Genomic DNA, 16,702 nt, shown 5'->3' on the forward strand with positions numbered 1-16,702 from the left:
AAATAGTATCAGGGACAAAAGAGCGTAAAGCAATGAGCATCTCCAGCAACGGAGCTCACCGTCTTTGTCTCGTTGATTCGTTTTCAAGCATGACATTATAACTGAGATGCATTATCTTGAGTCAAAAGAAGTATGATATTCAAGCGGTGCCAGTGATAAGGTTGATATCACTCAAGTGATTAAACGACATCGCGTCTGATTGTTCGTAATAAATATTTTACGAAATTTATTGTAAATTTCAGTGGTTACAATGTTAGAGACAAGTGCATGGCAGTTAAACAGATTATAGATATTCTGGCTAACTAAATCCAAATGAAGATTTTGATACTTGATACACCAATACCAAACAAGCGAAATAAAATGAAGCCTCCTATAATACGTGTTCCTGATTTAGAGAAATCAAAATATTAAGTAACTAAACAGAATGAATGAACATTCATTGAACAAATCTGACACTCAAAGTCTTAGAGATTAATTTCTTAAAAATGTTTGAATGAGTACGGATGTTATGACTGGAACGATCAAGATTTGTATTGTATTTTGAAGATAATGAACCTGATTTGAAGAAAGACGATCATTATTAGAAGAAGAACAAAATGGCAGTTTGATGCTATAAAAGTTCAGTTAGACTTAATGATCGAGATATATGAAACGGTCGATTTTAGGAGTACAAGTCAAGTATGGAAATGTGTACCAAAAAACCACGGTCTCTGGAAATATGAACCAGAAGTGAAGTCCAAGCTGACTGGGATCTTATTTAAAATACTTCACATACAATTTGGATGGGAAATAAACGAAATTACCAGATAGATATTGCCTATAATGAAGTTCAACCTTGTACACACATATAGGTCTCCACGCTCAAAAAATCAATGTGAAAAAAAAGACAGTACATGTTGTACTGATGCTGTGAAATATGTGCTGAAACACAAAGTAATTATGTAGACAGACCATCACGATACATTTTAATTAGATAGATTAAGACAATTAATTTATTAGATCTCCGGTAAATAAAGGCGATATTTAAAAAAAAAGTAATTTTGACATATTCGCAAATATGCATAAAACACTAGACTTAAGTCATTCTACATCAATCCTGATTGGTTAGCGTAAGAGAGAGATCAAAATGTTGGCGCGTTCATCATATTCAACATGATGATACTAATGACTACACAGTTCGAAAGTATCAATATGATGGATTACCCGATTTTTGAATTTTGATAGGGATCGTCAGAGACAAAGAGGCATGACAAGAGGCAACATGTATGCAATAATGCTTTACCGTACACCATACAACAGAGACAAAGAGGCATGAAAAGAGACAATATGTATGCAATAATGCTTTCCCGTACACCATAAAAATTCTCAGGAAATCACAGACTATGTAATAATGTAGAAAACCTCTGCATTAAAAAAATAATGCACGAAGAAGGCTAATTGTAAAATCAAAATGTTTTAATGCTAGTTAAAGGATCCTTGTGTTATTTATTGTAATTTTGAAAGCATCATCGTACCATAGATTTAAAAATGTAAAAGTGCTATTCTACAAATGGTGGTCTTTCGGAACACATTGCCTATATTGACGAAATATTCTGGATAATCATGCCATCGTGTGCGGAAACATATATCCGGCGGCAAAACAACTTCTGGCAGATGTACAACCATTACAGTCAAACACAGTCCATCAATATCCTGTTTGTACATTTAAAAAAACATTTCTTAGAGATATAAACAAATAGTTTGCATAGATACAGACTATATTACAATAATCTGGGCAATAACTAAGACAAGTGTATGAAGAATTAAGACTGAAACATGCAAAACGTATTGTGCTCGTACAAGAAAATGGAAAACATCTTAATGTAACAAACATGTGTTAGATCTCTATGCGAATATGAACATGTCGAAAGTGACGTAAATATGGCCACTAAACAAACAAGTATCGAATTCCAGCACATCACTTAAGTATATCAAATTTTCAATATTCAAAATAATCACCGTTGTAAATTCATAACTTGTAGTTACAACAATTATGAACTCATGAAAGCATTGGCTAAAATTACCCAGATGAAGATATTAAAATAAATTTCATTGTCCAAGGATGTAACAGAAATAACAATAGATATAAGAATCAGGGTTGTAGATAGCTTTTGATTCATAGAACAATCACTTTGACAGCTGCCTACATAATCTCCTAAAAGACATTCACCCACACAAACTCCGTGATAGTTTTGAAATGTAACCAAACAGCTACAACATCTATTGCAAGATTCAACGATTCAAACATATCGATTTGTTAGGGATGATGTCCTGGAGCAGTTTGACCTGCAACCACGTGGATATCTTGATAATTGTTAAGTAAAGAAATATGTATTGAACTTATGTGACATATATGAAAAATTTAGAAGTGTCTCTATGAAATGTTATATAGACAAATATTGTAAACTTAAACTATCACAACAATCTTACATGTAGCTTATTCTTATTTTCATATGGCTAGATTAACTCCACATTCTCTAAGGAAATTCATGATGTACATCAGCAGTCTACTTTGGCTTTGCTGTTTTCGAAAAACAAAAGATGAAATTGTAAACTCCTTCATTTGATATCATGAAAATATCACGCCGAATTTAAAAGGTGTGACCTTGTTTTTTTCTGGGCGTGCAATGTCTTCTTTCGTATTGGTGTTGTTGCGGATGGTTTAGGATTGTAAGGACCTTTATGCTTTTCACTATTAGGGTTTTTCCACACAAAGTTTATATCACTTTAAGTTTGGCCAGGATCTGACGAGGATACCCACACCATCACTTATGTCAGTGGTGTTCACAAATATCAGAACAGAACCAGCGATTGAAACAAAAATGTTCTTTATGACTGCTATTCAAAAGTAAGCCAGATTCAAAATTTGCGACCTTCTTGTTTTCACAGACTTGAATAATAGTTATAGTCGTGTTTCCTTGAACAACATGTTATAAAGAAGAACAATCGAGTGAATTTGAGTATAAGCATTGGTTTAACCTTGCAACTGCTCTTTGAAATTAGAATCCTAATTTCCATTAAACTTTGTAAGTTCAACAATGCATTCTTAGCATGAATCATGCTTTTATATTTCCAATTTTTACGTTTTTATGTTCATAAACTAAGTAAAATAAAGGAGCATAACCAACAATTTTAAAAAAATTTGACAAATAATTTAATTATCAAAGTTGTAAATTAAAATGTGAGAGGAACTTACAATATTATGAATTCAATCCAAAACAGTTCTGAAAGGTTTATATTAAAGTCCAAAAAGAATAAAAAATTCCGTATAACCTTCGGAACCGGATATGTACTGGTTCGCCAATGGCGTTGTCCAAAATTCCTTGGAATAATTCACAACAATTCCAGAACAATATTATAGTCTTAAAATGAGCACTTTATATTTCCACTGAACAGTCCAAACAAATGTTTTTCCTCTCCAATAATATCTAAGTTTAACATAAAACACGTCTGCAGATATATAAGAATGACTCCAAAATAAGAATGAACTTAGACTGCTCAGTTTTCTTCTGATATACACCTTCTTTTGCAATTAAATTTGACAACATAACCCAACGGGACAGATAATATTACTCAATAAATATTTCGAAATGCCTATTTATATGACTTAGCCGATCCAATTGGAAAATTATGTAATTCTTCTTGAACCGTCCGAATCCCACCAGCCAATGAGAAATTAACCCAAAGTCGTCATCAAGTCTTATTATTATGATTATTAATAATAATTGTCAACACATACATAAGCATCTACTTATAGATCATAAGAAAATGTCACGCTCTTAGCATTCTTAAAACAAACACTATTTACGTTGGCAAAATCTGAGTAAAGATAGTCACTACTATTTATAGCCAAGAATAAAAATTAAAAACGTTGGATAAAATTATGAACCAAGAGTTATAAAAATGTAGATCTAGGTAACACCACTAAACTTTCCAAGTTTTAAACTAAAATGGCATCTCTTCTATAAATATTATGGTAATTTCATATTTTTAGAAATTACTTTCAATATGCACCAAGTAGGCAGTATTGTGGTGACTTCTCAGACTTTACCACTTCAGCTGTTACATAGTAGTTTCCAAGTTCTAGAAATGAAATCTCAACATTGAATCGTACCTTGAAATATCCAGTTTGTTTTCCAATTGGCAAGTTCTAAAGATAATAACATTGTTTAACTTCTAAATATAAAGTTCAAATTTCCATCAGTGGAGTATGTAAGAGATCTTGCAATATTCTTGAGAATTTAATGGTCGCGATGGTCTTCAGAAAAAATAATATAAGTTGAGAATGAATGCGATTTACTTATTATATATATATATATATATATATATATATATATATATATATATATATATATATATATATATATATATTAATAGTTTTTGCTTAATTCATTTTCACTTAATGTCTCATGTTATCATCTGATGTTTATAGTACATAACAGCTTTTTATTACGTATGTCAGGGCAGTTGAATTTATACCCACTTACATGTATAGTCTTGAAAAGGACATACTTAATATTGTCCGCGAGTCAGTGATATTCCCTCAATATCATTTGTACGTGTCTATACGGTTCTAGTTAATGTAAGAACCGATAAATAAATAAATGAATATATAAATATATATAAATAAATAATAGACAAAGAAAACAATGTCTCTCAATAGGGGAGTTGAAATCCGCAACAGAAGCAGTGATTGCAGACAACAATGTACTTTTAGCTTGCTCTATTAGAGTACATGACATCGTACGCCAAATTTAGAACATTATTGTTTGTTTTTGCGAAGGTTTATGCAATGTTATTAGGGTTAACCTTGTGAGTTTGTGCAATGATGCAATTGCTTCCATAGAATTAAGATCAACATAGGTATCAGTCAGTAATAAAGGTATTTATGAATCAGAATGGGCGATGGTCAGTAAAAATAGAGATTGGTCAGTTAGAATAGGTGTTGGACAGTAAAATTAGGGCATATAACATTTTCTTAGTGTCATACGTAATGGTAAATTTCTGCGGGAGGGGGGAGCTATAATCCGGTAATTATAAGTTTTCGAATGACGCCATTATTCGTTAATGGTAGCTTCCATAGTATGGGGCTGCTGACTGCCAGAAGAGCAATTTCCCATAGAGGGAAAACTAATGGTGTGTGTGTGTGTGTGTGCGTGTGTATGTGTGTGTGTGTGTGTGTGTGATTTGGATTTTTAACGTAGCTTTAATAATTTTTCAGTCATATCTCTACGATGTCTGAAGTGTGACAGTTTTTAGTGATGTCTAGCACTGGGGTATCATGCTGCAGACATGTACCATGATGTCCCACCCAGTCACATTATCCTGACACCAGGCCGACCAGTCCTAACACTAACCTCTTAATGCTGAGCGCCAAGCGAGGCAGCTGTTGGTACCATTTTGTAAGTCTTTGGTAGGACTCGGTCGGAAAACTAATGGTAAATACATAAAGAGCTCCATACACCGCGCATGAGACTTTACAGGATACAGGAAATTAATTAAGTTCCAATAGATCGTAAAGTTAATGTTTCACCAAATTGCTATTATTCGTTGTAAAATCTGCAAAACATACCTACATCAAATGAACAATCTATCGAAAAGACAGTTTTGGAAAACGGAAATAATATAATGTTTGTCCTGGTTTTTTTTCTACATGAAGAATCCAACTATCTAGGCCTATTAATTACGGATTTGAAAGATATCGTTGTACTGCGATGCTTATGTATATGCCATATAGGCTTAAACACATAGCGATGAGGATGATAACAGACAAGATTTAAATGATACGATAAGACCACATAAAATGAACGATTTCTACCAACCATTAACTGAACAAGTCAAACACGAATACGTATCCATTGTGATTATGACGGGTGTTATGTGTATGCTGCTTACGTGTCTTTGTTGGATTTCATGGACAATACATAGAAATAAGTCAGTTCACAGTAGGTGTATAACTCTTAGCTAGCAATCCAATCAATGTACCATTGACACATTGGACAACATTAGAAAAAGAAACATTGCAAGTTTGTATAGGTGATGTGATTGGTTCTTATGCCGCCATTGTGGTAGGTGTGTCATGGTTGGGGTGGGGTGCTCCCAATATTGTATTTAAATTATTATGGAAGTCCCACCATTCTCGATTTTGTTTGGAAGTTAAATTAGTGAAAGACAGATGTAGAGTTCTGAGCCCCCAGGCAACGCCGACAGTTAAATGGTTGAATATACAAAAAAGTGAAATTCAACGAATAACAATTTAATGACATTTCAATAGTCAAATGATTAAAATTTCACAACTAATCTATTTCCGTTTGACCCATTAATTACATATTGCATCATTTAATTAGTAGTATGAGATAGCGTTCCACATGTTCATTTTTTTCTACTCATCTGAGTATTATTCTCTCCTATTCTTCTAATTCCTTCTTCTCTTCCACTCGAATTTCTCCAAATTCCTTCTCCTCTCGACTTCTCTATAATCCTCTTCCTTCTCCACCTTCTCCTCCTCGACTCTTTTCCTCCTCCTCCTCGACTCTGTCTCCTGACAAGACTTGTCGACTCCGACTGCTCTGCTAGTCTCACTTCCGTCTCCCCTCTTAAAGACTCAGGACTTAACTTAACCGGAAGTTCTGTCCCCCAAAGAGCTTCCTGTGAAAACAGAAGGACGGTACAAAATTTTCCTTAGCCCACTCATCTCACACCACTTCCAGCCTATCATCAGATAACGGCTATTAAATTTCTTCTGTCATGCATTCATTCACATCCAAATACTCATACGTCCTTGTATGGTAAAACAACGTCGTAATAAAAGCGTAGTATCAATTACGTCTCATACATACATCAATAAATTGCGTCACATCAGTACATATTCCTAATCCCATTATACTAAACAGTATCTTATCAATCAGACGCATTTAATTACATTACAACTCATACAAAGTACGAAAATATTCAAATATTCATGCATCCATATTAACTAATCTTACACACGTAAACCATTTTCCAAATTCAGAATTCAAGCATGTGTAAATTCTAACATATCAAATGAATAAATGAACTAGTTAACTACAAAGTAACCTAACAGCGAATTACAAAATTAATTCTGACCACAAGCTAACAATCTAAATAATTATCTACATAATACTTGAACTCATTTCTCAAATACGCCTGTAAATTAAACACTACAAGGGCAATTCTTCGCACTAAACGATCATATTAATAAAGTATTCATACTACTCACAATGACAATTACAGTGCCGTAATATTCTGCAAAAATCGAGCACATAGCTTTGTGTTTCCTTAGAATCTCATCTCTAAGTTTTATCTCTAAATTTACGAGTGGCTTCCTCTGAGTAACCATATATTGGTCAGAAATCTTCCTAGGCGAGACTAAATGTTCGCTTGCTAGTTAGAAGTTATTATTCGGATCGAAATTATTATCACAATTCCGAATCGTGTCGCTTTGACCCGATCCAATCAAACTTAGGGGGCAACGTCCTTCATTCCGTTTTGGAAGTCGCTAGATCTAACGCCTGTGCCGAATCAAGATGCCGGGTCGTCTCTCTGGTCATGGTAACCTTGCGTAAGAGATTAACTCTAGCCTGCTGCAATGTTGAGACATCAAACCATGGCTTGTGCTAATACCTTAGTTTATACACGATTTACTAACTGGGGCTGAGCAAACGTGACAGTATACTACACCTCAGCTCAGATATCATGATTGCACGTGGTAGTTTCTTGGTGTATTTTACCAAAGAGTTTAAAGGGGAAGCAAACAGTGCCGTGGCAAATAATATTGGTCCAACGCTATTGAACGAAATAACTTTATCGCACAAAAATAGACGATCTTTTCATATTTGGATAGAATCAGTACCTAGAGATATGTAGACCCCCAGCTGCAAATGACCTCAAAAGGCATTAAATGAATACTGTATATACTCGCTTCTAAGTCGAGTCCAACTGCAAACTGCACAGACCTAGATCTGCCGGTGCATTAGGTGACGGCAATTCTTGGTCTGTGAATTTGTTAGGAATAACCAGTAGACCAAACAAGATAGACGCATATCAGGATCTTTGTTGTTTGCAGTTTGACTCGACTAAAAAGCGAGTATCTGTCTGTCTGTCTGTCTGTCTGTCTGTCTGTCTCTCTCTCTCTCTCTCTCTCTCTCTCTCTCTCTCTCTATATATATATATATATATATATATATATATATATATATATATATATATATATATATATATATACAACAGTTGTTTTTTATAAACATAATTGTGCACACAATAGATTGTCTCTGTACAGGCTCTTGTCTTATGTTGATCACGCTGGAGGGATTGAACTAAAATTATTATATTGGCTGCAACAAACCGCAAGTCAAGCTCAAGATATTGTAAGCAGAGGATTGTTCATTTCTTTCACTTCGTATCTATCGACATGCTTTATAGAATGACTCTCTGTTTAGCCTCCATATTTTATGCAATGCACTCTGCTAATTTCGTCAAAACATATGCCATATTTGACATAAGTCCTGTCTACAACAGCTCCAAAAAGGAATAAAATAAAACAATTTTAAGTTGTGGATCCCAATGCCAAATTATGTGTATATACTCATTCTTCAGCGTATACATAAATAAGTCATAGGGATGCTCTTATTTCTAGGATTTAACACAAAGGGTCCTAACGAATCCCAACATACAATATCTCAAACAGGATTAAAAACGGAATGTTAGGGTCCACGCGTGGACGTAAGCCTCCACTCTCTCGAAATTCATCTAAACGTGTCCTGTGGTTGAAGCAGATCACTAGCTACAAACGTTGCAAAGACGGTTCCAATCAAAGTGTTTCTAGCAAATGTTCACTTCTCGCAAAAAGTTGATTAAAATATGACCTCTCTGAACAAATCCCAAAATACAAAACCATCAAGAGGTATAAATGTAATAATCCTACAAGGAAGATATGCCACGATGGTCGGTGATTTAAGATGTAATCTAGTTACAATCTTTTTGCAGCTGCCGTGTAATTTTTTCGAAATCGGCTCAACGAATCTCTACATAACCGTTCCTACTGCAGAAGATATATGAATAAAACAAAACAATTTACGCGATGGCAGATCAGGATCTTTGTTGTTTGTAAATGACTCGACATATACTTCTTCTCCAATTGAACTATGTGCCCGCTTTATGCATCCTGTACACACGTGAACCCTCATATTTCTCTAAATTTATCAATAGATCTACCTTGGATCGATCATATATTAGGGGGCCCCGAGTGGCCGAGTGGTCTAAAGCGCTCACCGTTACGGATCACTGCCATCTCACCTCTGTCTGCGTGAGTTCGAGTCTCGGATTCGGCTAATGTGGTTATGTGAGAAAGCTTGCCAGTAGCTTCTCGTGGGTCGGTGGTTCTTTCCGGGGTTTTCCCGGGTTCTTCCTCCACCATTTATACTGGCCACCATGTATAGCCTATCTTCTGCTGAAAAATGGCGTTAAACCCTACAACAATAACAATCATATATTAGTACGGTGCAAATCCATCTAGAGTAAATGCATCTGTTTGTGAAAAAAATATAAAGTGTTAGAACTAGAAGTAGACAAATAGAAACAGACTTTTCTGCTGTGCAGAAGAAACTTTTCATAAAAAGATAAATACGGTTTATGTATATGCAGTTAAGGAAATGCCAACCCTGTTAATGTAATATGACACCATATCATGTAAACTATGCTACGACAAAAAACAGGACCGTATTGGAATATGTCCCGAGATAGCTCTTGTGTACTAATCACTGTGATTAACGCGATCCATCAACCATCTCACGATATAGTTTCATCTTGGCTGCATAAATGCATGTCGCGATTCGTCGTCTTAAAGTGGAAAACTAGAAACAAATACACAGACGATGATCCTGGGTCCCTCTCACATTGTCCTGGTTGCGTCAACATCAATCATTTAAATGAACGTTATTTCATTGCAGGGATCCATAACCTATTTTCAATAAACTTCGATAAATTAATAGGAGAAAGACTTGCTGCATCAAAATAAAACTTAAGAAGCTTTCCTGATCAATTTTGTATATTCCTTTCATATGCTGTTTGCTCAATGGAAACTGCCTCTGAATTAACTGGATGCTTAGTTACACCAGGACCACAACAACTAAAGGTTATATTGAATATGGTAAACTAGGTTATCTCCCTTACATCATTAAATTAACAATAGAATGTGCTATAAGGTGGAGTAAGGAGTTTTATATAATGTATAATATTTATACTGGGAACGTGCATAGAATCCAGTTATCATTAATCTGACAATTTTAACTGAATCACAAAAGATGACGAACTGGGAAGTGCATACTCTGAAATCTGAAATAACGATATCAATGTTTTGGATGCATTGATGAATGTACACAATAAAATGTAAGGATGAAAAAAAAGCTAATTTTTACCGGACATGAACGGATTTGCTGAAGACTGTATAACATTACAATGCACTAAATTAGTTGTTGCATGAAGAAATTATCTAACTGGTAAGAATTGCTCTTTGGTCTAGCTTATCGATTTCTATCTACAAAGATGTATTATAAATATTGTCAGAAGTAAACTACATTTATTTAACTTGCTCACACTGAGTTGTAAATAAAACTAGGTTTCATCCATGATAAAACTCAGCATGTGGATCAGGTAAAGGAACAACGCCGGTAGTGTATAACTGCAATTATCAGCGGGACATGTCAAGAGGCTGTTAAACAAAAAATAATAAACAAGAGGAAATAATGAGATATAAAATTGTAAATTATAAAACAAGGGTCTAATGATGTATATTTGATTACATAGATTTGACATTGTTGTGGGTTATTACAAGGTATCAAGAGAATTAAGAAATGCTATATTTTTACTATTTTCAGAAGCGCAATTGATAAATATGGGTAGCATAATTTTGATATCTATCTGATGTCTATAAAAGAAGATATTGAACTAAAGGCGATGATAGAAATGGCTTTTGATGTCAAACGTTCAAACAATCATTTACGACGCTAGGTGATAAGCTATGTAACGGAAAAAAGCGAAACCAATACGTTTAGTAAAATCAACAAATAATGCATTTCTCGAAGTTACGAAGTGAACATTTTAGAGGCACTTACAGTTTTCCTAATTAAATCCCAAATAACCCTAAATGTCCCATCACACGTACAAAGGTATAGAATGGTCCGAATGAAACTCATTAGTCTTGAATGTCCGAATTCAACAAAGTTATAAAGTGAATGAGTTCTCAATAATCCCAAAGCAGTGTTTAAGTCCAAAATGTCAATGAACATTTTTTAATTCCAAAGAATAATTTAAATAATTAATTCCCTTTAAATTATATATATCTGAGTACAACTGTAAACGATTTCAGAGACTGGTCGTGACACTAATGAATAATTGTTTACTCTTTATCTACATCCAAATTTGGCCTAAGTCGCAGAAGAATGTTCTGGGAAGCTATATCATTTCCATAAAAAAATTCCACTAACTCTCAAATTTAAGTTCTAATCAATATATTCTTTACTACCTACTACTTATTTCGATTTGCTCTTGCGACCTCACAAGCCTTTGACAACTTATATTTAAAATTAGAAACATAATCAAGAAGATTAATTTCAGAATCTTTATTAGAAAGAAGTTTTTCTTTCAATAACTTCAATGGTCCACGCACAGCGTGTCCAAAAACCAGTTCAATGGAACTGAAACCTAAAGATTCTTGAACTGATTCCCTAATAGCAAACAATAGTAAATGAATGCCTTCAGCCCAATCTTTACCCGTATCAAAACAAAATATTCGAATCATATTTTTTAAAGTCTGATGGAATCTTTCTAATGCACCTTGCCTCTCGGGGTGATAGGCAGAATATTTGAATTGTTGAATGCCTAATTCGTACATACCTTTCTGGAAAATTCCAGACATGAAATATGAGCCTAATACGGACTTGGGAAGGCCAAATTGAGTTAAAAAAAAAAAAAAACGTTATCAAAGCTTTTACTATTATTTTAGATTTTATATTCCTCAAGGGAATTGCCTCTGGAAACCTTGTTGACGCACACATAATGGTCAACAGGTATTGGTTACCTGACTTGGTCTTAGGTAAGGGATCAACACAATCTACCATAATTCTACTGAATGGTTCGTCAAAGGCGGGAATAAGTTGTAAATGAGCCTTGGGAATTTTCTGATTTGGTTTTCCTACCATTTGATAGATATGATAAGATCTACAGTATTTATCAACATCGCTTTTGATTTATGGCCATTAGAAGTGAGTTATCATCATCATCATCATCTTTATTTCCTTCCATGGAAGATTACATGATATAAGAATAAATCATCTGAATACAATCAATAAATATAAAAAAAAAAAAAAAAAAAAATATTGGAATACAAATTCTTACACAATATCATCAACAAAGTGTTCGTCAACTCATAAGTTGCAAGTTTCAGTACCTTATTTACAGAAGATAGCTGCACACTGCATGACAAAGTATGCTGCATACAGGACGAATAGCTTGGAGTTTTCTTTGTCGATTACTCCTGATGGTAACCTTTTACCTAAAAGATATTGTAGTTGCAGCTCATCTTCTGCATTAAATAACGTAATGTGCAGGCTCAGGGGAAATTTATCAGTAAGGAAATCCCAGAAAGAATTTCGAAAGTTCGACATATAAGGACAACTAACACAACAATGAAGTATCAAGTCTGTATAAACATTCCCACATCTAATACACATATCAAGCTGTGTTTGTGGAACAGCAGCCCATAGTTTAGCTACATATGTAAATACCTTAGTGTGTTGTCTAGTTTTAGCCGACTGCCACACTGAGGCAGGTCGTAAGTATTCGTGTATCGAAGAGAATCTATCAAAATCTGCTTGATTAGACATACGAACTCTCCAGAGGCTATTTTCAAGACCAACAATTTTTGACCTTACAATTTCTTTCCAATTATGTTTATCTGGAATTTCAGAATGATGTAAATAATCAGTTAGATACCCGAGCAAGTCAAACTTCTTTGAGGTATAATATAAATTTGAAATTAACCCGCAGCTTGACATGCATCCGCTCAGAATGAAGTGAAATAACGCAACGTTAAACACACGTTTAGTATGTACATTGTTAGGCATCAAACACAATCTGTGTAAAAACATCAATTTTCTTCTATCAATTTCGGACTGCGCTGATGTCCATCCTAGCATTCCCAGGGCAATGTCTGATCTTGTATGTATTGGAAAACCTTGTAAATGTTTGGCAAAATACCTCAGAGTTTTATCCAATAAAGCGAGGTCACTTTTTGAAATGTTACACCATAATTCACTTCCATAAAACATTGAAGGGAAAATTACCTTTTTAATTACATTTGCAGCAACCAAAGGATTTAAACCATTCGGTTTAATGCCAATACCAAACAGACCGTGAAAAGATTTTTTCCCTTTCTTGCATGCATCGAGTATTGCGTCATGCGACGTCAGCTTTGAGTTAATCCGGTGACCCAGGTGTGTTGCCGAATCGGTGACCGGCAAACATGACGGGCCAAGATACCATTTCATATTGATAAAATTCTTGTATTGGGGTCCGAAAATGATAATGTATGACTTTGTAACACTAAGCTCGAATCGCCACTTATTACTGTAGTCGTATGCTATATCTAACAGCTTTTGTAGATTGCTAGGATATATAGCCAAAAGTGAAATATCATCAGCTAGGGTTGGATTTCCCACAGCTAAGGATCCAATCTTTGCTCCAAATCCACTATTTTCTAACTGTAGCAGCAAGTCATTTATAAATATTGTGTACATCAAGGTTGACAAAACACCCCCTTGTCTCACTCCTTGGCCAATTGAGAACCAATCTGAAAATTGCCCATTTACAAGAACTTTACTCTGTAAATTTGTATACATGTTAAAAAATATCAAAAGGGATTTACCCGTAATTCCCAACGTGAATAATTTAAAAAGCAGTCCTTCGTGCCACGCGGTATCAAATGCCTTTTTTGTATCAAGAAAAGCAGCAAAAACCCGTGAACCCATGTTTACATTATATTGTACTGATTGCAACAGCACAAAACTCGCTGTTGTGCAGCCTAAACCTTTTTGGTAACCATGTTGTTGTGAACTGGGTATACTAGAATTAGTATCTTTGAGCCAAGTTACCAAACGTTCATGAATAATTTTCTCAAAGGTTTTGTAGATAACAGGCAGTAAAGTAACAGGCCTGTAACTTTCGAGGGAGTTCTTTGATTTTCTGTTACCTTTGTACAGTGGTATTACTAACCCTTTTTTGCAATCTACAGGTATGTAAGATTGATCAATCATCCGAGTAAATAAAATTGTCATACACTCGATGAGGTAGTCGCTGCCATAGATCAAATGTTCATTGCAAATTTGATCATGGCCCGATGCTTTTGATTTCTTTAGACCTTTAATGATTTCTCTTACTTCATTTAAACTGATACTGGTCTGTAAGGTCTCGATATGGCTTACTTCGTCCTGTAGACCCCGATTTAATTCTCTCTCTATAAATTCATAAAAGTTTCCGTCAAAACTATGGTTTAAATTCGGCGTGTGAATGTCCTCATAGTATCTAGCAAAGCCATTTGCGATGGAATCATCATCACGGACACAAACTCCATCAGTTGATAGTTCCTGACAAAAATTTGTATTGTTCCCTCTCTTAATGTTGATCATTTTCCAAAAGTGTCTTACATCGCATTCGTGTGCTTTTTCAATTTCTTCATACACCTCCCCCATATATTTTTCCACAGCCAGTTTTTGAACGTTTCTAAAGTCTCTCTTCTTATCTTTATATTCTCTGTAAGAATTAAATTGACTACCCCTCGGTCTTCCCTCATTTATCCAAGTATACCTAGCTTGTCTTTGAAGTTTATGTGCTTCTTTGAGTTCATTTGACCAATATGGTTTGGCATGATAATTGAATTTAGACTTTGGAAGCGCGATGTCGCTTGACTGCTGTATTGCATTAACAATGTGCTGGTAAAAGCTATCAACATTGTCCGAAATAGTATCTATATCTAAAGTTTTCAGGCGAAGGTCCAGCTCAGATTGATAGTTTTTCAAGATATCAGCGTTTAATTTATTCCAGGCTATGTTGTTTCTCTTCATAGACTGTCTGAAGTCTCTCCCACAGGTCACTGTACGAAGGTAAGTAAGGATAGGGAGGTGGTCAGATATCGCGTGCTCTTCGTGATCTGAAACAATGTGCACACTTCGTAATCTACCTATGCATTGATCCGACAGTACAAAATGATCAATCATCGTTCTTGCTGGGGTGAACGTATAGCGGGAACCAGTGCATATTATTAAATGTCCAGCACTCACTAGATTATTATATCGCAAGAACTCATGAAATACTCTATCTTTGTAATCTCTGAAAGTGGCTGGTTCAGCTACTGCATTGAAATCACCAGTAAAATACACGTCCCCCAGCTGTGAGTACTGATCATAGAGATTTTGAATCAACTCAATTTGCGCTTTGTAACAATCTATGCCATATAATAGGGTCGGCATATATACACAAAAAATATATACATTTTGCATATCAGGAAATTTGAATTCTATGCCAACAACTCTGTCACTATTAACTTCATCTATAAAGTTAGCATATCTCATGAGAGAAGTTTTGCAGAAGATTGCAACTCCTCCTTTACCACATTTTATTAACATACAATTAGAGGAAATATCCTCTGCCTTAGCAGTGCATTTATAATCAGAACGAATAGTATCGCAAAATGGAAGTATGTGCTGTAATAGTTTATGTTCAGTTACGCAAGCTACGTCAACATTATATTTATCCAGCATTGCACTAAAGCTAAGAGCAGAGGACATAATTCCTCTAACATTCCAGGTCAGTATATTAAGATTCATATTAACTTGCAATATAGGCATATTAATACTTATGCATCGTGAAAGCAGGACTAAAATGACAAAGATGACAAAACACATTAACTTACGACAGAACATAATGGCAAATTTATGAACAATTAACTGTCACCCTAGTCACAGAATATCGCGTCCTGCACCTTCATTTGCCTCCTGATCGCGATTGCTAAACCTGTCTCGCCAAGATTGATTCCCATACCACCTTCTTACATAAACACCTTTTGGCCATGTTACATCATTTTCAACAGTGTCGCAGTCTGAATTATATACAGTCAGCTTGGCCGATAGACAATTACGTCTACTGTGGATAAACTTTATGGATAACGGATCTATATCGTATTCTTTCAAGAATTTACCGAGGCCTTCAGCAGTAGATTTGACGCCAATGCCACCCACATAAAAGCGCCTTGTTCTACGTCTAACTACACCTTCAAATACAACATTCTCATTTTTGTCATCAACATCCTCATATCCAACAATACTCTCTGAACCTATTTCTAAACCTGATTTACCAAATGATCTAGGTCTTTCTACCTGACCCCCAATAACGGTAGGTATCTTGCTAGGAGGGGTTTTCAAGTCTATACCTTTCACATTACTGTTGCTAGTAATCGGATGCCTAGCGTTCTCTATCCTGGTCGAAGTCGAAGTTAACAGTTTATTTTGATTCTGAATGGGTGTGAGCACAACATTTGTCACATCAGGATGAACACTGGCTTTATAAATCTGTGGGATATTTCCATCGAAGG

General features: G+C 35.0%; 1 protein-coding gene across 3 annotated transcripts in view; it reads right to left on the reverse strand.

Moving 5' to 3' along the window:
- Positions 1–6,318: 6,318 nt before the first annotated feature.
- Positions 6,319–16,702, reverse strand: part of LOC149785661 (uncharacterized) — a 75,300-nt gene continuing 64,916 nt past the window's right edge. For all 3 annotated transcript variants that reach the window (XR_016425432.1, XR_016425434.1, XM_089979491.1), the window contains exon 2: positions 6,319–6,687. Coding sequence is in view for 1 of the 3 variants with exons in the window: in XM_089979491.1 (XP_089835617.1) it covers positions 6,412–6,687 (276 nt within the window). In the remaining 2 variants the exon portion in view is untranslated. The remainder of the gene's footprint in view (positions 6,688–16,702) is intronic.

The sequence above is a fragment of the Sinohyriopsis cumingii genome, chromosome 13 (genome assembly GCF_028554795.1).
Source record: "Sinohyriopsis cumingii isolate HCF-2022 chromosome 13, ASM2855479v2, whole genome shotgun sequence".
In the NCBI taxonomy this organism is placed as follows: domain Eukaryota; kingdom Metazoa; phylum Mollusca; class Bivalvia; order Unionida; family Unionidae; genus Sinohyriopsis; species Sinohyriopsis cumingii.